Source organism: Pipistrellus kuhlii, unplaced genomic scaffold (assembly GCF_014108245.1).
Source record: "Pipistrellus kuhlii isolate mPipKuh1 unplaced genomic scaffold, mPipKuh1.p scaffold_m20_p_7, whole genome shotgun sequence".
In the NCBI taxonomy this organism is placed as follows: Eukaryota; Metazoa; Chordata; class Mammalia; order Chiroptera; family Vespertilionidae; genus Pipistrellus; species Pipistrellus kuhlii.
In genome coordinates this window covers 7941962-7966267 of record NW_023425573.1, presented here as the reverse complement: position 1 = coordinate 7966267, position 24306 = coordinate 7941962, and the positions used below count along the sequence as shown (strand labels likewise).

General features: G+C 54.3%; 1 protein-coding gene across 8 annotated transcripts in view; it reads left to right on the top strand.

Annotated features, from left to right (window-relative positions):
* Nucleotides 1–24306, top strand: part of NRP2 (neuropilin 2) — a 119253-nt gene that overhangs the window by 45228 nt on the left and 49719 nt on the right. For all 8 annotated transcript variants that reach the window (XR_004984826.2, XR_004984828.2, XR_004984825.2 and 5 more), the window contains exons 7-11: nucleotides 2219–2374; nucleotides 14640–14784; nucleotides 17364–17713; nucleotides 19488–19632; nucleotides 23685–23801. Coding sequence is in view for 4 of the 8 variants with exons in the window: in XM_036420871.2 (XP_036276764.1) it covers nucleotides 2219–2374; nucleotides 14640–14784; nucleotides 17364–17713; nucleotides 19488–19632; nucleotides 23685–23801 (913 nt within the window). In the remaining 4 variants the exon portion in view is untranslated. The remainder of the gene's footprint in view (nucleotides 1–2218; nucleotides 2375–14639; nucleotides 14785–17363; nucleotides 17714–19487; nucleotides 19633–23684; nucleotides 23802–24306) is intronic.

The following is a 24306-nucleotide window of genomic DNA, read 5'->3' as shown; positions in this document are numbered from 1 at the left end:
TGTGCAGGCACCATGCTGAGTGCTGGGCTAAATGACTGGTAAGATGGACACTGCCCTGCTCTTGTGAAGATTGCCAGGCCTTGGGGATGCTGTTTGGTCAAGATGCTGTTTGCCCTATCGCTATAGCCTCCCCAGGAACCGCCTATGAACAGATCCAGGTCTTCCTCATCCTTGGCACAGGGCGGCTTCAGAAATGTGATGGAGGGAGGGAGTGGTAGGCGTTTTCCTAAGGGCAGGCTTGTGAGTTGCTAGCTGAGCAGGGCAGCGTCCCATGATCCTTGCTGTTTGGAGGAGCCCCGCCAGGCAGGGTTTGCACATGGCTCTCGGAAGAGCACCTGGGGAAATGTCCGCACCAGGAATGGCACTCCAGTTGCCCAGTTACTCGGCAGCATCTTCTCGGACTACTGTTTGCTTCCCTTCCGAATAAGACTTACTGTCATGTTAAGTAATCCTCTCTGGCATGACAGACGTGTCCAGTTCTCATCCCCAGGGAAGAGCAGGCTGCTAGTTCCCTGCTTAAGCAAGGCCTTGTGACTCACAGCAGACAGCCTTGTGACCCATTGACAAGCTTGTCTTCGTTCCGATGCCACACAGTGACCTCTGCTCTGAGAAGGACAGTGCAGAGCGCACAATGGGGACGGGAGAAAGACCACTTAGAAACTTTCAGGGAGGCACTCACAGCACAACCCTAAGGCCATTTGTCACTGTCTGTCCTCCAAAAATCTTTCTCCTTCTGCAAAGCTTCCAGAAAGTTCTCCCTTATAATGGACATCCCATTGATTATACCTTGAGTTTTGGTCCTTAATCACATACTTTCTCTTACTGCTATCTACCTGTTTATCATGCACAGATACCGCACTGGGTACTTCTGTTGAATGCTTAATAGTGCTGAGCACATGTTAAGTAGCTAGTAAAGGCTTGCTGGGTCAAATTTTCCCAGTATGTGCTGGCTAACTTTTGATCACTTGGAGATTACCATTCACAAACACTGTAGCTGCCGAGGCCGGTTTGGCTCAATGGATAGAGCATCGTCTTGGGAACCGAAAGGTCCCGGGTTCGATTCCGGTCAAGGGCATGTACCTTGGTTGCAGGCATATCCCCAGTAGGGGGTGCGCAAGAGGCAGCTGATCGATGAATCTCTCGCATCGATGTTTCTAACTCTATCTCTCTCCCTTCCTCTCTGTACAAAATCAATAAAATATTAAAAAAAAGAAGAAGAAGAAGAAGAAGAAGAAGAAGAAGAAGAAGAAGAAGAAGAAAAAGAAAGAAAGAAAGAAAGAAAAAGAAAAGAAAAAACGCTTAGCCCTAAGTGGTTTGGCTCAGTGGGTACAATATCGGCCCGTGGACTGAAGGTTCAGTTCTGGTCAAGGGCACGTATCTTGGTTGCAGACTTAATCCCCAGCCCTGGTTGGAACATGTGTGAAAGGCAACCAATCAATGTGTCTCTCTCACATCAATGTTTCTCTCTCTGTCTCTCCTTGTCCCTTCCATCCTCTCTAAAAATCATTGAAAAAGTATCCTCGGGTGGGGATTAACAAACAACAAAAAGAAGCACTGTGGCAGCTAAAGAATGGCATCCAGCACCTTCCAAATGGGTTTGGTGTCCTAGGAGGGGAGGGGCCTCAAAATGTTGGCCATCCTCCTCACGGAGCAAAGGTCAGGTCTTAGTGCGTAAGCCTAATTGCTTGGGCAGATTCTGTGTGCCCTTTGGCCCCTTACGGACCTGAGCAACTAAATACACAATGGAGTGAGGGCCTGAGGGGAGGGGAGACAGACCTGAGCTGAGATTTTGCAACTGGGGCATTGTAAGTGAATTGGATTGAACTGCACTGGATTGGAGTGGATTGGATTGGATTTGGCCATTGTTCCTTTAAAGCAGAATCTGCATTGGCTATCCAAGGCAGGCTGCTGTTTAGTAAGGAGAGGCCATGCTTCTAGACCTTCAATGATTCCCTTAAGATGAAACTTAATACTGTCCATTCAGATTTGGAGAGAGAGAGAGAGAATCATTACAATTTCAAAGGTGTCCAGTTTAGTGTCAAATAAGTTGGTTTCACTGTCTAGTGCCATTGCAAATTGGCCCTTAATCGCGGCTATATCTGAGTGATCACAGACACAGGTTGTGAGCTGAGTATGACAATCGTGTCCTTCAAAGAGAAGCAAGTCGCTGCCTTGTGTCAGGAGTCACAGCACCCTTCCTCCCCCTCCTCTTCCTCAGGTGGACCTGCGCTTTCTGACCATGCTCACGGCCATCGCCACGCAGGGGGCGATTTCCAGGGAGACCCAGAATGGCTATTACGTCAAATCCTACAAGCTGGAAGTCAGCACGAATGGTGAAGACTGGATGGTGTACCGGCATGGCAAAAACCACAAGGTAAACCCATTTCCCCACCTCACGGGCATGCTGGGACGGTGCCGGACAGGCGAGGCGAGCTTCCAGGCGGGGAAGGAGCTTGTTCAGTGAGGCTCAAATGACTGATGGAGGCATGGGAGATGCTGGCCCGGAAAATGCTCTTCCTTATGCTAAAGTGATTGGAAAATACCATTTCTCCAACAACCTGGCTGCTGTTGCGTCCTGCAGAGCAGGGGGAGAGAGAGAGCGAGCAAGAGAGAGCGAGCTTACAGAGTGCTCTCTGACTGCAAATGAAGGAGAAAATCTGTTCCCAGTCCTAGTCTCCCCACACAGGATTCACTGAGCATTTATGGCCGGAGTCCCTTCCACACGCTGGGCTAACAATCTCGAAACCACAGGGACTGGCCGTTCAGGAGTCACCGAGGTCTGGCAACGAAAGGGCACAAATCCTGAGAGGGAATCAGTGTCCCAAGGAAGAAAGAGGATGATAAGCAGCGAGGAGAAATCCGTGTGTCGGGGATGGCATCTGAACGGGCAGTCCTTTGTGACACAGCACAGTGCATTCTCTCTCTTTCTCGGCCAGGCCTTCAGCATCGAGGGCTCCCGGATGTGCGGCTGGGAGGGTTATATGGGGCCTGGTTGTACAGATGGACGGATGTCTGCGCTCAGATTTCTTGAGACACGTGGCATTCCGGCGCTGGCAATGTGGCTGTCCACTCCGGGTCTGGGGGCTGATTGGCTGGTGGGCTCACCAACCGGCTCGAGGCCTGGAAGGAGCACGCTCCCCCTTCTCTAAGGGGACAGAGGGAAAGGGGTCCCCTCTCTGGTGCTATAGCTCCACCAGAGCCTTCGGGGTGTGAGGGATCGAACGGGACACAGACCTCGAGAGGCCAAAGGTCTTCCCAGCAGTCCCCTCTGCTCATCCCTGACCCCAGGCAGCTGGCTCTTCCGTGCAGCTGGAAACCTCGAGCCCAAAACATCCTGAGCTAGAATGTGGGTGAGTTTTTAGAGTGGATTTTTTTCTTTTTTTTTACATCAAAATTGCCATAGTAACATGGCACCATTCATCTGAAAAGCGTGGCTTCTCGATATTACCAGGCATCAGTGCACACAGCCGCAGGAATCCCCCGCTTCGCAGATAAAGGGGGCGCGGGAGAGACTTCGTCGCCCTGACACACGGGGCCAGGTCTGGTTTCTCACTGACGTCGTCTGTTGCAGAAAGAGTTGTCAGATATCACTTGGCAATGGCAAGCCTGGGGGGGCACTGGGGGCTGGGAGCGCTGGGCACTGAGTTTTCCCCCCATCCCACTCGTTTTCGTGCCTTCTTTCTCCACCCACCCTGCCCAGTAGGAAACTGGTAGAACCAGAGCTTCGCCAGGTAGGCGAGGGCCAGCAGCTGGGAGGCGGCGGGCCCGGGGGAGAACCAGAAGGCTCACCTGACTGCCGCCCTGTCCAGGCTCAGTGACTAAGCAGCGCCGGCCAGAGGGATCCTGTAGCATAAGCTGGTTTTAAGAGCATGCAGATGGGCTGGATGCTATTTAAAACACCATTTGTAGGGACTCTGCTTTTGGAAATACCTAGCGCTGCACATTTTGACAGGATGCTGTCCTCCCTGGCTTTCTCCCTGGTATTCGTGCTGCAGGAGAGATGTTCCTGAGACGTGAAGTTTGCTTTCTGGGCGCCTTTAGGACCATTTTCCTCAACTTTTTCATATTGTATCTCTCTCTCTCTCTCTCTCTCTCTCTCTCTCGCTCTCGCTCTCGCTCTCGCTCTCGCTCTCGCTCTCGCTCTCGCTCTCGCTCTCCCCCCTCCTCTTCCCACCCTTGGCTAAAATTTCCCCCCAGTAGCTAAGGGATCATTTGCTTTTGTTTTGTTATTGTCTGGTTTTTAGTGAGTCAGTCCTGCCCACTTAAAGGCATTGGGGCAGAGGAGTAGCACGTCTGTCTGCCTTAGAAATTCATCCTCTTGGTACCTACAAGGAGGTGGGAGGATGCAAAGCCTGCCCATTGGACATTGCCCCTCCCTCACGCCCCCTCACCCCCTGCGGTGTGGCAGGCCCCAGGGCAGACCTGCTGGGTCCTCCCCTCCAACGGTGATCTCCCTGCACCTCATGAGCAGGTCTGCCTCCCAGACATCTGTATTTAAGGTGCAGGTTCCATACCGTTCAGGAGCCTCAGGCTCTCTGGGCTGCTGGGGGGCAGGGGTGGGGGGGATCGCTGAGTGGACCTTGCCAAATAGATTTGTCAAGTCTGCTGCAGTGTGATTTGATGCCACGAAGGGGAGGAGGGGACGTGGGGCAGTGGAAGGAGCTGCTTTGTCTATGCCGGGCGCGACCGCTGAGCCTTTCTTTGTAGCTGCTGGATGGTGGGCGCCTTGCCAAGCTCACTGGTGCTAAGTCGTAGCTGGAAAGCCAGATTCAGACAGCAGGACCTGTGAGCAAAGCGTCGCCGGGATGAAGGCAGCAGCCGGCTCTGCTCTGTGGGCAGGGGGAGGGTTTGCAGTTGCAGCTCAGGGCACAGGGTGTGAAGGGGGAGGCAGGGCAGTGTTTGGGGCAGAAAATGTGGGAACCTGATTTTATGCCCTGCACACCCATACAATGGGCTAAAGACCAGGGGAGCCGGGAAATTGGAGAAAAACAAGACGAATGAACGCTCAAGGTGATGGGGGAGGGCGGCGCCATTTCCTTGCAAAACACTGTTTAAAATTTAGACCCGGGCTGGGCTGAGGCAAGGACTGGGCCTGTGCGGGGAGGGAGTGAGGAAACTAGGGGAGGCGGCTTTCCATCCAACAGGTGGCGGTGAGGCTGCCCAAGAGGAAGGCATTACGCTGTCGCCGGGGGTGGGGCGAGCATCCCCCTGCAGTGCGTGGCGCAGTTATGCAGGCCATATGCACAGCACAGTCCCCAGCGCCTCTCCGGTCCCACATGCCAGAGACACGGAGCCTGTGCTTCTCCTGCAGGGCGGGTCCTCCTCCTGCGCATTTATGGCGTAACCGCAAGGCGCGGAGCTCGGCCGCCTGCTGGAGCCCATCCCCAGCCCATGTGCTCCCTTAGATTACACAAATTGCTTCCCATAGATTTCCTCCGAAACCACAAGCAGAAAGCGGCTGCTTTTGGTTTCCCCAGCTGTATTAATAACACCCCAAACACAGACAGAGCGTTGTAAATACAATAGTAGACGGTCCGCGGGTGTGTCTGTAATTGCAGGCACACAGAGAGCCGGGGAGAGGCGTGGAGAGAGGGAGGCGCTGGAAGGCAGGAGGCCTTGGCCACGTGCCTGCTCATCTCGGGGCTGCTGGCTCCGTGAGTCCGCACGGGAGGGGTGAGGCCAGGACCAGGTCAGGATGGGGGGGACAGCGGCCGTTGCCCGTATATGTCTAAGCAAAAGCCCTGGCCTCCAGGCCTCCCTGATTTGGGAAATGTGGGCGACTCCCCTGTTGACACAGCTCTGGGTACCTTCCTCAGAGTCATAGCACTGCTGGGCCATTCTGATGTGTTTCGAAAAAATTGTAGCTAAAAGAGAAAGTCTAGGGGGCGCTAAATAGATCCTGATGACCTTAATGAGGATGGGAGCGTGAGACTGGGATGAGGAAAGAGTTGGGTCCGAGAGTTTTTAGAATCACCCCCTGATGAGTGGCAGAAATGCCCTAAGCTCGACATATTAATGGAATGATGACCTCCCAGGGTCTCGGAGAACCCTCAGGCACCGACTTCCTCGCTTCGGAATTTAACAGGGTTTCAGAGACTGTGCACTTGATACTCTGAGACAAGTCGTTTGCCCTTGAGACGTGGGGAACAGTGCGGTCCCCGCAGAAGGCACCTGGTCCCCAGGCTCTGACCCCCAGGCAAGTGTTCTCATCGTGCGTGCAGAGGGGGGCTGGCTGCCCGGATGTTCTGTCTAGAGGCTGGGAGGGGTGCCTTTTCCCGGAGAGCCCATGGGAGAGATCTGAAGGCAGGTGGCGTCTGGACAGCGTGGCTCAGAGGGCCCGGCTCAGCGCTGCAGAGTCTGGGCCCCGCCCTAGAATCCTGAGGATGGAGAGTTGAAAGCAGTTGCTTTGCGTTTGATTTGGCCTCCACATCCCTTGAAAACAAACAAACACACCCCCATTTCACCCCCCACCCCCACCCCATCCTAGGTGTGTTTTCTAAATTAATCCAAACCGCTTGGAAAGCCGTCGGGGGAATTTGAAAACCTCTGTGAAACGACCAGAGACCAGGGAGGAGGAGGGCGTGGTGTTGGGAAGCCGGACGCCCCAAGTCAGTGGGCTCACCGTTGGAACCACGTGGTGTCTGTTCTGAGATGATGCGCCACGTGACCTTGATACCCCGGGTGACCTTGGAGATCTCCCCGAGCAGCTCTGGGCCTCTGTGTCCCCATCCACCCAGATGGAATGGTGCCGCAGCCCCTGCTGGCCAGGCACCTGGGGATCTGCAGATGGAAGGCTCTCTGCCGACATAATTAATGTATTAGGCCCACAAAGCTCTTCGTGAGCAGAAGCAAGTTATCCATTTAAAAAGTAACAAGGCCCCATGGGATATTTATCTGCCTCTTTTAAAACCTGAGGTCTGGGCGGGGCCTGGCAAGTCATCCAGACCGCTCCCTGCATCCGATGGGGCCTGGGATGGTGGTGCACCTCCTCTTAGGGTGCAACCAATGCCTCCTTTTAGTAACTTTGAATTCTCCAAAAACACCTTTTTGCTAAGCCTCCTGGTGGATGGCTGGCTTCCCCTTATCCTGTCAGTGTCGTAATTGTGTTTGTTGTGTATAAGATTAGGACAGTGACTCCAACCATCAGCCAGCCATGGCATCAGCCTTCAGAGTCACGGCTCTGATTGCATCGTGTCACCAGGGTGATGTGTGTTCAGAAGAGGGCTGATGCCCTTTCCAAATTCAGGTCCCCCCGTATCTCCGCCCCCCTCAATGACAACAGGGAAGAATCCAGGGCCCTGCGTAATTAAGTTTGTCCCTTATCCATTCGCCCTGGGATGAGCTCAGACCTTTAGCCTCTCCACTTAGGAAGCTCAAGGGAAAATTTCATTATACATAAGCTTGGAACCTTCTCTCTCTCAGGCTCCCATGGCTGGCTTCACCCAGCTCCCACGGGGGCGGAATTGTCTCTGGGAGCTGAGACCAGCCTCCCCGGCGCTTTCAGCCCTGATGCTAAACCCCCCACATCTCCCAGGCCACTGCTGTGCACATGGCAGGAGGGGCAGAGCACGTAAGCAAGGAGTGTGGACGGGCGTCATGATTTGGCTTGGGGGGCCCTAACCCTGGGGTTTCTAACGAGCATCTGAGCCAGCACCTCATCTGGTGGATTGCCAGGCTCTTTGCTCTCAGCATTTTCCTTCTCCAGTTTGCTGAGATTCCCTCAGAAGAGGAATGCAGGAGTCAAAGAGGCTCAGGGCCTCGCTCTCTGTACCCTTTGCTTCCTCGTCTGCCCACCTGTAAGTTAAAAATAGTGGCAATGCCCAGCTGGTGTGCTCAGTGGTTGAGTGTCAACTTATGAACCAGGAGGTCTCAGTTCGATTCCCTGTCAGGGTGCATGCCCGAGTTGTGGGCTTGATCCCCAGTGTGGGGCAAGCAGGAGGCAGCCAGTCACTGGTTCTCTCTCATCATTGATGTTTCTACATCTCTCTCCCTCTCCCTTCCTCTCTGAAGTCAATACAAATATTTGAAAAGGGGCAATGTCTGTTTTAGGAGGTTATCCATGTGGAGGGCCCTTTGCAGTTAGAAGGTCAGTTTCTCACCCCCCTCCCCATCTTTACAGGGGGATGCTGGCCATTGCCTCCAGCCCTGCATTGCTCTGATGCTCCATCTCCCCCACCCCGTCTCCTCCAGCCCCAAATCCCTGAGCGGCCCTCCACTCCTCTCCTCCTGATGCTTTCCTGTCTCAAATCCTGAAACCCTAATCCTGTTAGTATGTATGTTCCAGGGCTCAGCGTCTCCATGGGGGTAACATAATCCTGCCGTAAATCTAGCGGCCCCACCAGGCACACACAGATGGGGACGCACACATCCCCCTCACCGCCCCCACCCCCGTCCCCAGGCAGAAACCCCCCGGTGGCCCCACCCACACCCCGTGACACGCTCCTGCCTCTCTGTCTTCTCCTTCACATCAGCAAAACCGCTTGATGACAAAAACAGCCCTAACGTGGAGGAGGAGGAGACAGGAGGGCAGCGTAGCCATCAGTGAGAGAGCATCATCGCCCCACCCCCATCCTTACCCTCGCTGATGTCCCTTCTGACTCTGCGTCTGGCTGGGTTCCCACATCCACTAGAACGAGAGCAGCTTAGACAGAATTTTATAGTCTTTAAGGAAGAGTTTTAAGAGAGAAATGTCAGGACTGTGATTTACAAAAAAAAAAAAAAAGGGGGGGGGGCAAATGTCCATTATCTTAACATCATGTTCCCTGTGTGCAACAGCCGCCCCTCCCCACGCACACACACCACCCCTTGCCTGTTTGGTGCAACAAGTTAATTAAACAGGATGGCATTCATTGATTAACAATGTATTTATTTACGTTTTTCAATATATATTGATTTCAGAGAGGAAGGGAGAGGGAGAGAGAGTTAGAAATATCAGTGATGCGAGAGAATCATTTGATCAGCTGCCTCCTGCATGCCTCACACTGGGGATTGAGCATGTACCCTGATTGAGAATGGAACCATGATCTCCTGGTTCATAAGTCAACACTCAACCACTGAGCCACGTTGCCTGGGCTAACTGTTTTTACATGGGGATCCGATAGCTGGTTTTAGAGGACATGCAGGGGAAGGGGGTGGGGAGCGAAGACAGGACCTGGGTGGAGTGAGGATGCGTCGGTACAGTTGTTTCTGAGATGAATTTTTAACGGGCGATGCTCTGGTACCACGTTTCTGCCCTTCATTCCCACCTCCCCTCTTGTGTGCCTGCTCCGTCCTCCTCCTCCTTCGGCGTCTGTGCCAAGCAGATTGAAAAGGAGAAGTTTGGGGGCAATGAAAGATTTATTAGTGGAGAGAAGTATTTTTTATTTTGTGAAAGAAAGAAGTGGAAGGATGTCTCCTGCACACTTTCTACCTCAGGGCCCCAGCGCTGCGCTGGCTTTGAAAAATTTCCTGCTTTCTCTGCAGTCCCTGGAGCGGGCTGCACTCAGATATTTACAGCAAAGTAGAAACAAACTGTAGGTCGCACCATAGGTAATGAAGAGACAGGCGCGTGCAGACTGAATACCGAAGCCCTGTGCAAAGTGGGGTGGTGGCCGCCCAGAGCCCGCATCTCCCACCAGAGCCTGCATCTCCCGCCAGGGCCTGTCCTCAGAGCAAGGTGAACAGCCAGGTAACTCTCCAAGGCCTTGATGGACGAGGCATCTCCACAGTCCTAGGCCCCTGGATGTTGATGGCAGACAATAATGGCTATAAGACAGGGACTGAGGCCTTAGCCAATTTGGCTCAGTGGATAGAGCGTCAGCCTGCAGACTGAAGGGTCCCAGGTTAGACTCCAGTCAAGGGCACATGTCTTAAAAATAGTGGCAATGCCCAGCTGGTGTGCTCAGTGGTTGAGTGTCAACTTATGAACCAGGAGGTCTCAGTTCGATTCCCTGTCAGGGCACATGTCTGGGTTGTGGGCTCAATCCCCAGTAGGGGGCATGCAGGAGGCAGCTGATCAATGATTCTCTCTCACCATTGATGTTTCTATCTCTCCTTCCCCCTTCCTCTCTGAAATCAATAAAAATATAGTTTTTAAAAAAAGAAAAAGAAAAAGAAAGGAACTGAGGTCCTGGCAGGAAATCCCCCAGCCCAGAGGCCTCCGGGGTAGGCAGCCCGAAACGCTCACTGTTCTCAGCCAAAGTCACTACAGCAGAGCGATGCTGTCTGGGGAGCTATTTCTATACAGATAATGCCCTTTATTGTACATAGTATTACAGTCCCTGCCTCTGAGCTCTCGGGCCTGGTCAAACATGTTGATTTTCTTTTCCTGGTTCGGACAGGACACGGTGTAGATAATAATACAACTGGGATGTTGGATAGCAGCCCACGTAATTGGCAGGTGCCCCCTCCCCAAGAGGTGCAAATCAGAAAATCCACGAGGTGCTGCTGGTTTCAGACTCTCCCTCACAGAAAAGAAACCAAAGGTCTCGAGAATCAATTGGAAAGTGTTGGATTATGTTCAGCTTTCAGCAAGGCACCAAATGGATTATCCAAACCACTTTGTGCCCTGAATTGTTTTTTCAGACTTGGTTTTACAGAGATAGGTTTGAAGAAATTTTTATGCTCAACAGAGCTTTTATAGCCATATCCTATATAAGAGTGTGGGGTTTTTTTGTTGTTTTTTTTTCTATTCCCACTTCTTCAGCATGCGAGGGTCACCTTGAGCATATTTCTGGTTTTCCTTTGGGGAGGAAGGCAGCCATGCTAGCGTTTTTCTTATAAAATTGACAGAAGTGTGCGCCATCTGTGGCATCCAGCTTTTAAAGCAGATGTTATCGTTTGATCATCGCCTTTGATACAGGCCTGGCTGGGGGTACCACATGCTGACAATCCACAGAGTTTCCTCAGCCCTGGGGACACCTCACTGCAATGTGATGGTGTGAAAATGTCTGGCCTCTAGGTCCCACTTGGGAGTCAATGGCTTTCAGAACTGGAACGCTTCCGATTTCACAAAGACTCGCTTGCTGCTTGTGACGTAGCTTCCACTCTGACATCTGCCCTGCATGTCGTGTGGGCCATGAGCCGGCAGAGGGGCAGGTAGACTGTACAGCATCTCTCTGCAAGCCTGTTAGTGACTTCATTTTCCTGAAGAAGAAACCAGGGTACCTAAGGTTTATCGATTTGCCTATAGTGATTCAGTGCATCGGCAGGGAATAGGGAATCAAACCAATTTCCTGGCACCATTTCCGGTGCACACAGCTCCTTACCTTGCAATGCCTAGACTGGAAGCCAAGAATCCATCTCAGAGAATTTGACCAGAAAACAGATGATGGGTGATTCAGAAACCACAGAAGCATTGAGAAAGCCATAAAGATATATAATATATGATAGCATTTACCAGCTATAAATAGGGAGGAGGCAGGGAGAAAAATAGAGACCTTGTCAATCCATTGGGTCTGGAGGAAGAGAAGGTGCTTAATATTTCATTAAAAATGGATTTTCATAAATGGCACTTGGATATCTCTGGGCAAAAGACAATATGTAAGGACCAAGGTGTGGTTGTTTATTACTCTACATTATTAATAATTGTTACTGTTATTGAACCAAAACATTAGCCAGGTGGAGTCTCCCTGTGGGTGGGGTGCCCGCCACGTGTGTTCTGGCATCACTGTAAGTGATGAAAACCCACAGCACGTGTCCACAAAAGCTCTGAGCTCCAGGGGCACAGGGTATCTTAGGGGCCCTGTTACAAAGTGGGCACTGCCATGGCAGTGCTGGATTGGAAAACTCTTGTGAAGGAAGCCAGAATCGGGGGGCCAGGAAGGACCTTACACATCAACTCACACAATCCCCTCAGTTAATAGAGGAGGACTCTGGGGCCCACACTTTTGAGCTAATTAGCAGTAGAATCTGTCTCCTGAATCCCAGTTCAGTGGTGGTTGAGTTTTTGGGGGGTTTTCCCCTATTATGCCACATTCGGAGTGGAAAGTGTATCAATAGTGTCATAAAATAATTGGGTATTCCTTCAGCAAAGGGTCCAAAGTCAAGAGCAACAAAAATCCAAGAAGGGTCTGGGCTCAGAAACGTGAAGGGTCATTTGAGGCCACATGGAAAGAGCCTCATTTGGTCCCGGGGAGGGAAAGGCCGAGCAAATGGAGCAGCAGAGGGAAGTTCAGCGTGAGCAGCCAGGTGGCCGGCCTGGGGCAGATAAGCCAAGTGCGTGCCTCCCTCTGGCTGATGTCACTGTCAGCAGAGACCTGGCGGTGCTCCCTCCAAGCCTGTGAGCACATATGTCATGGGAAAACCAAACCTTCTCCCTGCACATGTACACACGCGAGTGCACACACATGCGGCCACATTAATGCACACGCCAGCCTCCTAAAGGCAGGCCAGAGACACAGTCGTTCCTAACTGAGGTGGAAGGATCATCTGCCCACACTGAGCAATGAACGGGTCAGATATAGAGAACATATGTTTCTAAACAAGACCAGCGTGTGGGTGCCGTGGATCGCAGCGCGGTTGAAGTTTGAACACACGCCACACCCCGATGATGCATTCACATGGCCGTCAAGGCCCTCCCCTCCAGCTCTGTAGCATCTCTTGACAGAGGCCACACACAGTCACTGTCTCTGCCCTCAGGGAGTTGGCTGGTGGTGGCCCTCACTGCTGGGCTCTGTTCCCTCCTCCCGCCATCCCTCTCTGAGATTTAAGAGCCACGGCCTCCTTCTCCACCTCTTTCTTCTCTGTACTCCTCCCAGCTGCCTGGCTCTCCCCATCTTCCCCTGGGTTTCCCTGGCCCTTCTTTGTCTCTTCCTCTCCCTTCCCCCTCTCCACCCCCCCCGCCCCCACTGCCCTTCCTCCTTTATCCTCAGTCACTAAGCATCAAGCAGCCAGAGTGAACCTGGGCTATGTGAGCGGTCCAGCAGTCCTGCCTCTGGGCTTCCTGTGACCCGCAAGGCAGTGGGGGTGGAGGGAGTTTCCCAGGATTCCGTGGGCTCAGCACCCAGAACTAGAGATTTGAACAAAATGTGTTGGGCTGGTGACACTTCATTATTCCTCTCCTTCCCACTGTTTGTCTTAAGCAAGCCACTTCTCATCTGGTTACAAAAGGTGTGATGTCTCTTAGCCCTTCACCCTCGCCATCGGTGGGGAGCTGTGTCAATGGCTCTTGCTTTGGACCTGAGCAAGCAGGAAACATGGCGGGGTCAAGGTTGCCATGAGCTCCTCCGCACACTTCCTGGGGAAGAAGGGGCCACTCTGTCCATTGGCTCTGAGCTTCTGGCCGCTCTTTGCTGTTACCCAGAGCGTTCTTAGTTGGGATTATAAACATGGGAACAGCCACTCCACCCCATCAGATCCGTGCTTGGGGACCTTAAGGCTCCAGGACTCCTAGCCACCAACATACACATGTGTTCAAAGAGATGGGAGTCCACCTAAGAGACCGCACCCTAAAAACATGGCAAGGCCTTTGGATCCAGACAGACCTCTCTGAGCCTCCGTTTCTCCATTAATAAAGTAGGACTAGTAATACCTGACCTTGTGGGTATTATAGATGTAATGATCTTTACAGAGTGTCTGGCTCAAAGGTATTCATATTCAAATGTACCAGTGCCCCGGCCCTGTCAGTGGTCCCCTGGCACGGCCCAGGTATCACCTGCTGGAGCATCTATCCCCGACCCCCACCCAGGAGAAATCGCTCGCAGCTGCAGAGTTGGCTGTGAGCAGATTTACAGTCACTTGGTTGTTACAGCCTTGACAGGTACGATTTAAAAGCGGTGGCTGGTGACTCGGTCTTTCCCTCCACCCTTGTCCAGGAAGCCGAGAGAAACTCACATACACTTGCTCCAGCCTCTTTGCTTTTATGGAGCGCACACCCACAAAAGCATACGGCCCATATGGCCGCTATTGATTCGGGCCATCTGCTAGGCCAGGACTGGCTCCCACCATGTTGGGTTAGAAGCTCTTCCGAAAAGCCTTTCCTCCCATCAGAGGCGCCGTGGTCAGATGGGGACTGGGATGGATCTCATTACAGGGCGGGGACCACAGTGAGGGGAAGCCGGGGCGGGACTCCAAGGGGACCGCCTGCAACCCTGACCCCACAACAAAGGCCAGAGAGAACCCAGACCATGCTGATTGACACAGGGGCACGGGGAAAAGGGGGGTAGATCCTCCCCCTCCCCATGCTTCCACCCATTCGTGGCACAATGAGGCCTCTAAGTAACTAAGAAAAACAGCATATCATCATCAAACACCCTGCAAGTAGTGCTAGATGCCTATAATGCCAGGAAAGGGGAGAGTCAAGTTCAAGCTAGCGGGTGAGATCCGTTGGCCCTAAAAGAGGACATTTCTGCTCCGTGTTTAAAGGAAATCCTACTCTCCTTCCTCTGCTCACTCTCAGCTCAGGAGCAGCATTTTCTTTGCCTCCCAAAGTGTGTGTGAAGACCCCTGGTTGTTTGTTTCCAAGTCAGAGCTTTGCGAGAAATGAACGTTGTTCTTCACGGCGCTGCTCAAAAAGCTCCAAAGCTCAACAAACCCTCTGGTTATTTGTAAACTGGAGGGAAATCAAGTTCCACAGAACTTACCCACCCCTTCAAGGGCTGCGAGGGGGCCTCGCTGCACGCGGGGGTGTGACTCACGAGGCTCCGTGTCCTCTGCCACAGGTGTTCCAGGGCAACAGCGACGCCACGGAGGTGGTTCTGAACAGGCTGCACACGCCGCTGCTCACGAGGTTCGTCCGGGTCCGCCCTCAGACCTGGCACGCGGGCATTGCCCTCCGGCTGGAGCTCTTCGGCTGCCGGGTCACAGGTGAGGTGGCGCCCGGGGAGGCTGGGAGCTGATTGCGTCCTGGCTCTGCTGTCTCTCAGCCACGATGGCACCACGTGACCTTCCGGGAAGGATTGGCATGAGGTCTCAGGTCCTAGCAGGATCCTTCTCTTCATTAGACATCTCCTGTCTCTACTAGCTAATGCCTGGTGAAGGCTGGTGGGCCAGGCTCCATGCCAAGCACGTGGGGGTGTTATCGTCTATCCTCTTCATAGCGCTCTGTGAGGCAGGAGTTCCTCGTCTCTCCACTTCACAGATGAGGAGACCGAGACCTGGAGGTTGAGGTCCCTCGGCACTATGTAGTAGAGGCAGGATTGGAAACTAGGCGGTTTGAATTCAGAGCCCGGCTCTCAAATAACACTTTCTGGTCCTAGCTGGTTTGGCCCAGGGGATAGAGTGTCGGCCTACGGACCAAAGGGTCCTGGGTTCTATACTGGCCAAGGGCACATACCTTGGTTACAGGCTCCTCCACGGGCCAGGCCCTGGTCAGGCCTTGTGCAGGAGGCAACCAATTGATGTGTTTCTCTCACATCAATATTTCTCTTGTCTTTCCCTCTCTCTTCCACTTTCCTTAAAAATCAATGAAAAAATATCCTCAAGTGAGGATTAGCAAAGAACAAACAAACAAAACAATTAACACTTTTTGCTGCCTCAACTGGGGGCCAAGAGCTATATATGCAAGGCATTATGTGTACAGAGATGAGCACAACAGACCCAGGTCTGGGGGGACAGTTAGACTAGTTGGGGATACATAGTCATAAACCAAAAAACCCACAAACACAGGTAAATCAAAACCATGATAAAGAACACTGTAGAGGACTTGCCCAGTCTTGGAGGTCAGGAAGGAGGAGGAGGACTTCCTTGAGTAAGTGGTGGCTGAGCTGAGGGCAACAAGCACACAGGCCTCCCATCCAAGTACCAATCAGGCCCGACCCTGCTTAGCTTCTGAGATCAGACCCGATGGGGTGCATTCAAGGTGGTTTGGCTGTAACCCACACAGGCCTTAAGGACTGGAGGGAAAGTCCACAGGGAGTGGTCACAGTTTGCCCAACTGCCCAGGGGCCAGAGGGACCAAGAGAGAAAGTGAGGGGGCAGGCATGGAATGGGGCTGAGAGATACCCCAGGGGTTCAATTTGGAGGCTGGATTAGAAGGACCAGCGTGGAGCTGGGAGAGCATTGGAGGTTGTGCAAGGGTGTGTGTGAGAGAGGATGGAGGCTGGACCAGCCCTCACCTTTTATGAACAGTCTGAACCCTCCACCTTGTAGACTGAGCCCAGAGCAAGTTGGTTGCTTCTTTGGCCTAAAAAGGTCTTTGGTGTACACCTGCCCCTGTCCTGTGCCCCAGCCATTCCGAGCGCTCCATGGTGGGGCTCCGTTTCGGCTTCTAGTCGAAATATCTTGCATTTACACAGTCTACATTGTCCACTTGCCTTCTTTGCACACCATCTCGTCTACTGTCCCTAACAGCCCTCTGAGGTGAGTGGGGGAGCAAACCAAGACTCAGAGAGACAAACAGCTCGCCCAAGGCCACCCACCGAGGAGCTGGCCCAGCCAGGCACTGGACCCACATTTTCTCACAACAAATCCTTGGCTCTTGCCACCTTTGCACAAAGACTTGACTTCCCTTTAAGGGGAGTGCATCCTAACCCACCTTGGGGACAGTTTCTGTCCCCTCACATTACACAGGGTGTCCCGCAAGGACTCGGTGAAAACTCATTTTCTGGAGAATTGAAGAGCTGGGACCCCCTGGAGGGTCTGTAATTCAGTGTCCAGGTACCTAACACGCGCGGACAGAGGACCCTGCCTTCCCCACTCACTCACGTGCTTCGCAAATATTTACGGAAGGCCTGCTGAGTGCCAGGCCCCATGCTGGGAGCCAGGGCCCGAGGAGGGAGCGAAGCAGATGGGGTCTCTGGCATCACGGAGCTTTCAGGCTAGTGGGCAAGATGGGTAATTAGCAAAGGCAAGTGCTGGGCCATTCCAAACGAAGATGTGTGTCGGGAGAAAAAGAACAGGGGCTCCGAGCAAGAGTGACTGAAAGGGCCTCGTTAATGTGGCTGAAGGTTTGGGGACTGCCTTTCTGAGGGCGTGACAGGTATGTTTAGGGGGCGAGGAAAGGTTAGCCTGGTGGCGACTGAGAGGAAGGGCCTTTGGGGCAGCAGGAGCTGGTGTCACCAACGGAAGATCTGAGGGTCCTTGGCAAACAGCATGAGGTGCTTCGGCATGTCAGACTCGGGGCTGTGAGCTTTGGCATAGTAACTAATGGAACCCTCGCAGCAACCCTCAAGAGGTAAATAATCCTCCTTTAGACCTGGGGAAACTGAGGCACAAAACAAATCAGGCACTTGTCCAAGGTCATGCAGCTAGGCTAGTGGCAGAGCAAACATAAACCCCGAGGCCTGGCCCCCCATCTCGGCTCTCAGCACTATATTCTACCTTGAAGTGCAAAGAGCTTCAGGTGTTTGATACCAGTTGGGTTTTATTACAGCTCCCTACTAATGGGGTCCCCAGTTGCTGTGCCGTCAGCCCTGACTTCCTGCCTCTTCCTCCCCGCCCCACAGACGCCCCCTGCTCCAACATGCTGGGCATGCTCTCGGGCCTCATCACCGACGGGCAGATCTCCGCCTCCTCCACCCGCGAGTACCTCTGGAGCCCCGGCGCCGCCCGCCTGGTCAGCAGCCGCTCCGGCTGGTTCCCCCGCGTCCCGCAGGCCCAGCCGGGGGAGGAGTGGCTGCAGGTGGACCTGGGAGCGCCCAAGACGGTGAAGGGCGTCATCGTCCAGGGGGCGCGCGGAGGGGACAGCATCACTGCCGTGGAGGCCCGGGCGTTTGTGCGCAAGTTCAAGGTCTCCTACAGCCTGAACGGCAAGGACTGGGAGTACATCCCCGACCCCAGGACCCAGCAGCCGAAGGTAGGGGTGCCGGGAGGGCTCTAGCCTTAAGTGGGGGGGGGGCCGCGCTGGTTTCCCATTTCGACAGTCACCCCCAAACCTGTACCATCCAGGCTGAGGAGTATTCATGAAGGGATGACTTTGTGCCAGGCACTGGGCTAACTGCCTTATTTTAATCCTCATTCTTATTTCAACTCTTCCAGCATGCGTAGAAGGTAAGAAAGACCCTGTGTCACTCCCATTGTAGAGATGACAAGCTGAGGCTTGATGGCATGCCCAGGGTCTCACCGTGTCCCTGCGGTGGTTCCCTGGTTCACACCCTGGGAGCCTGACTCCAGAACCCAGAGGCCTTTCGGTCAAGTCCGACGCCTCTTGCACGCTCTCTCAGATAACGTTTCCTTCCAGTTGGCCAGACATCCAAAGGAGATGTGGTTTTTGGAGGCTAAACTATAGAACCGGGGGATTTACTTCCAAAAACAACTGTGTTTTCCTGAATGTGGCTGCCCTCCTTTGTAGTTCCCTGGTCTGGACTCTTAGATCTTCCCCGCCTGGCACTGCGGCCGGCGAGGCAGGAGAAACTCGCCCCAGGCCTGAGGCAGGCCGGGGAGGCCCAGCCCCTGCCATCGGGGGCGCGAAGGCCGACCTTCCAGGCCCCGAGGAGCCCCAGGAGGGGGAGGACATCGTTTCCCTTCTCCAGGTCAATTTCCCCGTTAGCCAGGCCTTCCCAGCCCCTCATTTTCCTCCAAAGAGCAGGGCCCCTAACCAGGAAGGGGCAGCCTATGTCCCCATCCAGCCCCCTTACTAAGCACATGTGTTCATGCTTGACACTGAGGCGAGGGCCGGGTGGGAGGTTTGCAGTACTGATGTCAGTTCCCAGCTCGCAATTCCAGGGCCTAGAAAGGCTCAGGGCTTGGTAACCGGAACCTTCGGATGGATGGAGATGTTGGATCCTGGCTCTTCTTAACCACTGGGAGGTGGGGAGCCTGGGAAAGGAGAGGATCTTCCCCAGGGCCAGAGCCCATCCTCCCCATGACAGCCCCCCTTTGGGGGCTGTGGACCCGGGCGTCCTGCAGCATTCCCCATGCGGAGCAGCCACAGCCCCTGACTGTCCCCACACCAGCCTGCCCCAAAGCCAGGGGCTCCCAGGTGAGCTTTGGGGCGGGTCCCCTCACCTGACTTCCACCCGGGCGGCCCCACTGTGCTCGGTTTTATGTACTGGGGCTCCCGGCGAGTTCTCTTTTGCTAGAATTGCCCCCACTAAGCAAAGGTCTGGGGAACAGTCTGACTATCAGTGTGTGACCAGGAGGTATCCAGAAGGTCGCTTCCCCTTCTGCCTCTCCATGCACTTGGACCTTCAGTGACCTGGGACTTTCTACATCTAGACGTTCAAGCACTAGAAAAAGAACTAGGTTAGAAGGTCTGACTTCTAATAAGCTGGGAAGTTCGGAACAGGCAAGGCAGCCTGAGCTCCCTCCTCTTCTCTCATTCGGAGCCACATTCTTTTCTGAGGGCTCAGTGTCAGTCCCAGGACAGAAGGCAGGACCTGGCAACGGACACTCAGACCTGCTCCAGCTTTCCATGGTCTGGGTCTCTCACCATCTTCCGAATGAACTGGAGCCTTGGTCTGAGGATGGAGCTCCCAGGGACCGTCATGTCCAGCGACCACGAAGCAACTAGGATGCTGCCTCCTTTTGGATGCGAAGGCTGGGAAGGAAAAGCGGGGAGGAAAGGGGAGATGGGGTGACGGAGGAGGGGTCCCCCGTAAGAAGGGCTGAGCAGCCTGTCTCCCCTGCAGCTGTTTGAAGGGAACATGCACTACGACACCCCTGACATCCGAAGGTTCGACCCCGTCCCTGCGCAGTACGTGCGGGTGTACCCCGAGAGGTGGTCGCCAGCGGGAATTGGGATGCGGCTGGAGGTGCTTGGCTGTGACTGGACAGGTAAGACCCTGGCTCCTCAGGATGCCCTGGGCGGGGCGGGAAAGAGGAGGGAGGGTCAGGCCGTGATGTGGATGGGGCAGAGGGGCCACCCATCCCCAGTTGAATCCCTCTCCACCGAAATGCTACACCCCTGCCCACCCTGGGCCCTGCCGTGCTCTCCCACCTCAGACCCCAGGTCCTGAGCCTCTGGTCTTGGGAGTGTCTCAGGGGAGGTACTTTGTCATTTTTTAAAGGATCGTTTCAGCTCTCCAGCTGAGTCTCTCAAGAACAAATCACAACCACACACCACACACCCAAATTCAATTAGATCCCGACTCCTGGGGCCAGGGAGCTTGGCTGTTGATTTAGGGAAGGGAGAAAAAACAACCCCTCACGATAATCAAGTGATCAGTTTGTGCATGAGTCTGGCCTCCAGATGTCAGTGGCTCGGAGACTTCGTTTTCATTTCGAAGCCACATCTGTAAAAGGCATTCATTTGCTCAGGAGGGACCTGGTTGCTGGGACGTCTTCCCAGTGTGTGGCAGGCCATGGCCCATTCCTGCCCTTGCCAGGGAGCCGGCCCAGGGAGCGCCTCTTAATTCTCCTCGACAAGGAGGGGGCCCCTGAGCACGCCCACCCTTCGCTCAGACCCCACCTGTCTCCTGGGCACCAGCCCTCCTGCCCCACAAAGCTGGCACTGTGTCCCCGGAGCGCGCTCACTCTGCCATAGAGCTGGGGGGGGGCGACGAGCCCCAGGCCAGCAGGAGCGGAGCGGCAGGTGGCTGAGCCTCCGGCCCCGTCCTCCAGGGCCCAGGTATCTCTCTCCTGTCTGTGCTGTGCCCCTCACCAGCAGGGGACCGCGAGGGATTGATAAGGGCCTGTTGGCGGAGTGCTTTCGGCTCGTGGGGAGAAAAGTGCCTCCAGTGCCCACCGCAGTGAGGCCGTGGAGGCGGGCAGGTGGGAATCGGGCCCAGACCGGCCCCCGCCTCCTCGGAGTGCAGGCAGCCCTCGTGAGCACACCCAGCGGGAAACACTTACTCCCCATGAGATAGGACTCAGGCCAGGTCTCCACCGAACGTGGGGCACCTGCCCGTTGGAGGCGCTGAAGACGGGGCATCTAGGCCAGTGGCTTCCAAATATTTTAACCACCATCCACAACTTAAAATAAACGTGTAAAACTACCCTCCAGACACACACACACACACAGGCACACACGTGTGTGCCTGTGGGGAACTGTGTGCCGCTGAGTGCCTGGACTCTGGCCACAGATCGCCATGTGTAAGTCAGACACTTTCCTTAGCCCTCAACATGTCAGGTATCTTAGCTGAAACATGGGGGTGATCACGGTATAGCAACCCCCCCCCCAACCCCCACAAGGATTATTATGAGGATTCCACAAAATAATGGCTACCAAGCACTTAGACTGCTGCCAGGCACCTAATAAACCTGTTGGGAAAAGTAAGACTGAAACAAACAGTTCCCAAAGCAGCCCTCACCCTCACCACGTGCGCGGACGCTGGAGCACCATCGTGGCTATGTTTAAAACGCTGGTCACGACCAATCCATTGATCCCACAACCTACTAATGCGTGTGACATACCGTCTGGAAAAAAATCACAGATAGAAGTCGGCGCCTCCTTCACAGATAGAGAAACTGAGTCCCCTAGTGCGGAGGCCACGCGGCAGAGGCCTCTCGGCCCACCGGGGGCTGGATCTCACTCCCGTCCTCCCTCGGGGCCCTCTGGGCCCGGCCTCCCCCAGCTGGCCCTGCCCTCTGGCCGGCCAGACAGGGGCAAATGGCTTTTTCCACGGATTGCACCCTCACCTCAGCCCGGCCCAAATGACGCCGGTGATGGTCAGCAACAGGTTTCTCATTTCAAAGTCCTGCCCGGCCATTCCTCCGAAGAGCAGAGTTGGGGCTCGTTACCCTCTCTGCCCAGCCTCCCTCCCTTTGAAGTCTCGGACATCTGGTTTCCATTGCAGTGTAACGGGCAGTTACCTTGGAACGCCCAGTACAAACACTGCGGACAGGGGGCAGGCCGGCTGCCGTTTCCTCGCCGTCAGCCGCACGCCCTGCCCTCTGGCCTCGCCAGCCCCCGTGCCCCTGCACTGAGTGCCATCTCCACCCAACAGTTTCCCGTCCTGCTACCTCACATTCCCAGAAACTGCTCTCCCAGGGCACGTGGCTTTCTGGCTGGTCACATGTCCATCCCGTGGGTGCGACTCATCCTTGGTTCATGTCTCCCCCAACCCCCCCCCCAAAAAAAAAAAAATGAATATATATAAAAGGATCCCAGGGAGAAGAATGGGCCGGGCTGAGACCCTGCGAATAAGCAATGTGACGGGGCTGCTTCACCAGTTCGTCCGTGTGTGTGTGTGTGTGTGTGTGTGTGTGTTTCAAATGGTTCCTTCTTGCCTTGCTGCCTGGTGTTGGCTGTACAGTTGAGTTTGAAATTCCATGACACAGTGACAAATTCGAATGTACAAATTAGGAAGCTCCGAGGTTATTTGCTGAGCGAGAGGCAGACACGGCAGAGGGAAGTCTGAAAGGTTAGGAGCGTGGTACTTAATAGCAGAAAGATGGGAAATCGACCGTGAAAAAGCAACTCCTCGTAGTTAGTGAGTTCCTTCAGCTCCTGGCTTTATTCAGTGGTGTCCTGAAGACGCCTAATCACACACAATGGCGTCGAGGAACAGGCATAGAGACAGGAGGTACCACGCCTGGGTGGATTCGGGGCGTCTCGTGCGAGCACAGCTCTGGGACGAAGGCCCGGCCCCATGGCCCATGCATTTGAACACCGGTTACCAGCACGCCTTTTTGCCCCACCAAGGGCCTGACTTACTGTTTAATTCATTTCACAAATGGTTGCCGAATGAAAGACTTGGGGTGAGCAAATAAACAAGTGAATGGACCAGTGAATGAATCACCAAGTCAGAACCGACTGCCTGCGGGCAGGTTGGGCCCAGCCCGGTTTTGTTGCATTCTAGTTATTGTAATATTTTGAATGAGTTGCCAACAATGATAAGTCTGGAAATTTTCCATGGGGATTTTTGGATTTGGGGAGGAGGGAGGGTTTGCAAGATCTGGCCACCTCCCCACTCTTCCTCACCCCCATCCCGCGGGGTCTCATGTGCTGGAGCCAGTCCTGGTAGCCCCTTCAGTCAGGCAGGAAAGTCCCCTCCGCCACCTTCTGTCCCATTCTTGACTCTTCCCCTACCCCCAGCCTGCCTTGCAGGAGCTATCTGCATTTAGGAAGCTTTTGACTCTGCCACGCCTTGTTATTTATTCCATGGGATCCTTAAGGGGGCCTGACAAAGACACCCCGTCACACCCAGTGGCGCCAGGGAAGAGGTCTGGCTCCTGAAGGCACAGCCCCAAGTGATTCCCACCCAGAGGAGTCATTCCCACCCAGCGGGGTCTGCGTGCATCCCTTTGCATTCACAGCCCCTCCCATTGCTTTTGTGCGAACGTGAACAGCAGTGTCCGGGATCACGCCGCCCAGGCCCCGGCTTTGCTTAAGGCTTTGGTGATTGTGCTGGCCAGGTGGGGTGAGCTTTGGGTCCAAAGGTTCTGTATTCACACAAAACCAGGGGTGAGGCGGGAAGGCATGTCGGCTGCCACCCAAGGGGAGGGGCACGGGTGGCCCTAGGTTTCCTCTGAACGGAAGTTCGTGTCGTTTAGCAGTAAGTTTAGCACGCGTTCCGGTTTTGATGAGCAGTCGTGCATTTTGTATGTTTGCTCACCCCCATTTCTGTCTTAACGACCACCCAGAGCGTGGTCCTGTCATGCGTGGCCTCCGTGCCGGCTGCAGGGCCTCTGCTGGGCGGTACGGAGCAGGGGTTTGTATTGGGGCCTCTGTCTGGGCTGTTTCTGCAGCCTGAGCCCATTCTCGTCCAGCTCGGACAATGCTCCGACATCATTGCCCGCACACAGGGGTGACCTCAGTGAGCGTGTGTCTAGCTTTTCTCTTCCTCAGGCAGACAGGAAACCTAGTTTGGGACATCTTCCTCCCACTGCGTTTCAATGCGCGCTGCTGTATGCAGCATTCACGCCCTTCCTTTGTCCTCACGCAGATGCAAAGCCCACCGTGGAGACACTGGGACCCACCGTGAGGAGCGAAGAGACCACCACCCCGTATCCCATTGATGAGGAGGCCACGGAGTGCGGGGAGAACTGCAGCTTTGAGGACGGTGAGGGTCGGGGTCCGAGTTGCATTCATCCTGGATGGCATGGGTGCCGACCAGTGGGGATGGAGGCTGACCTGCGGCTGGGCAGGGACCTGGGGTCGCTGGGTCAGAGGTCAGGGAGAAGCGGGTACGAAGGGGCTTGGAGTAGTGGCCATTCCCAACCATTCAGTAAGGAATGAACACACTTATCATCAGCTGCGATAAGGGTCCGTTTTAAAAAATATATATTTTTTAATTGATTTCAGAGAGGAAGGGAAGGAGAGACAGAGAGAGAGACACATCAATGATGAGAGAGAATCATTGATCAGCTGCCTCCTACAAGCCCCACACTGGGAATCAAGCACGGCACCTGGGCATGTGCCCTGACCGGGAATCGAACTGTGACCTCCTGGTTCATAGGCCGACGCTCAACCACTGAGCCACCACAGCCAGGCAGAAGACTCCTCCTCTGAGACGTCCTCTTCTCTAGCCCTCACGTCACGTGGTTAGAATCCACACCTGTGATCCT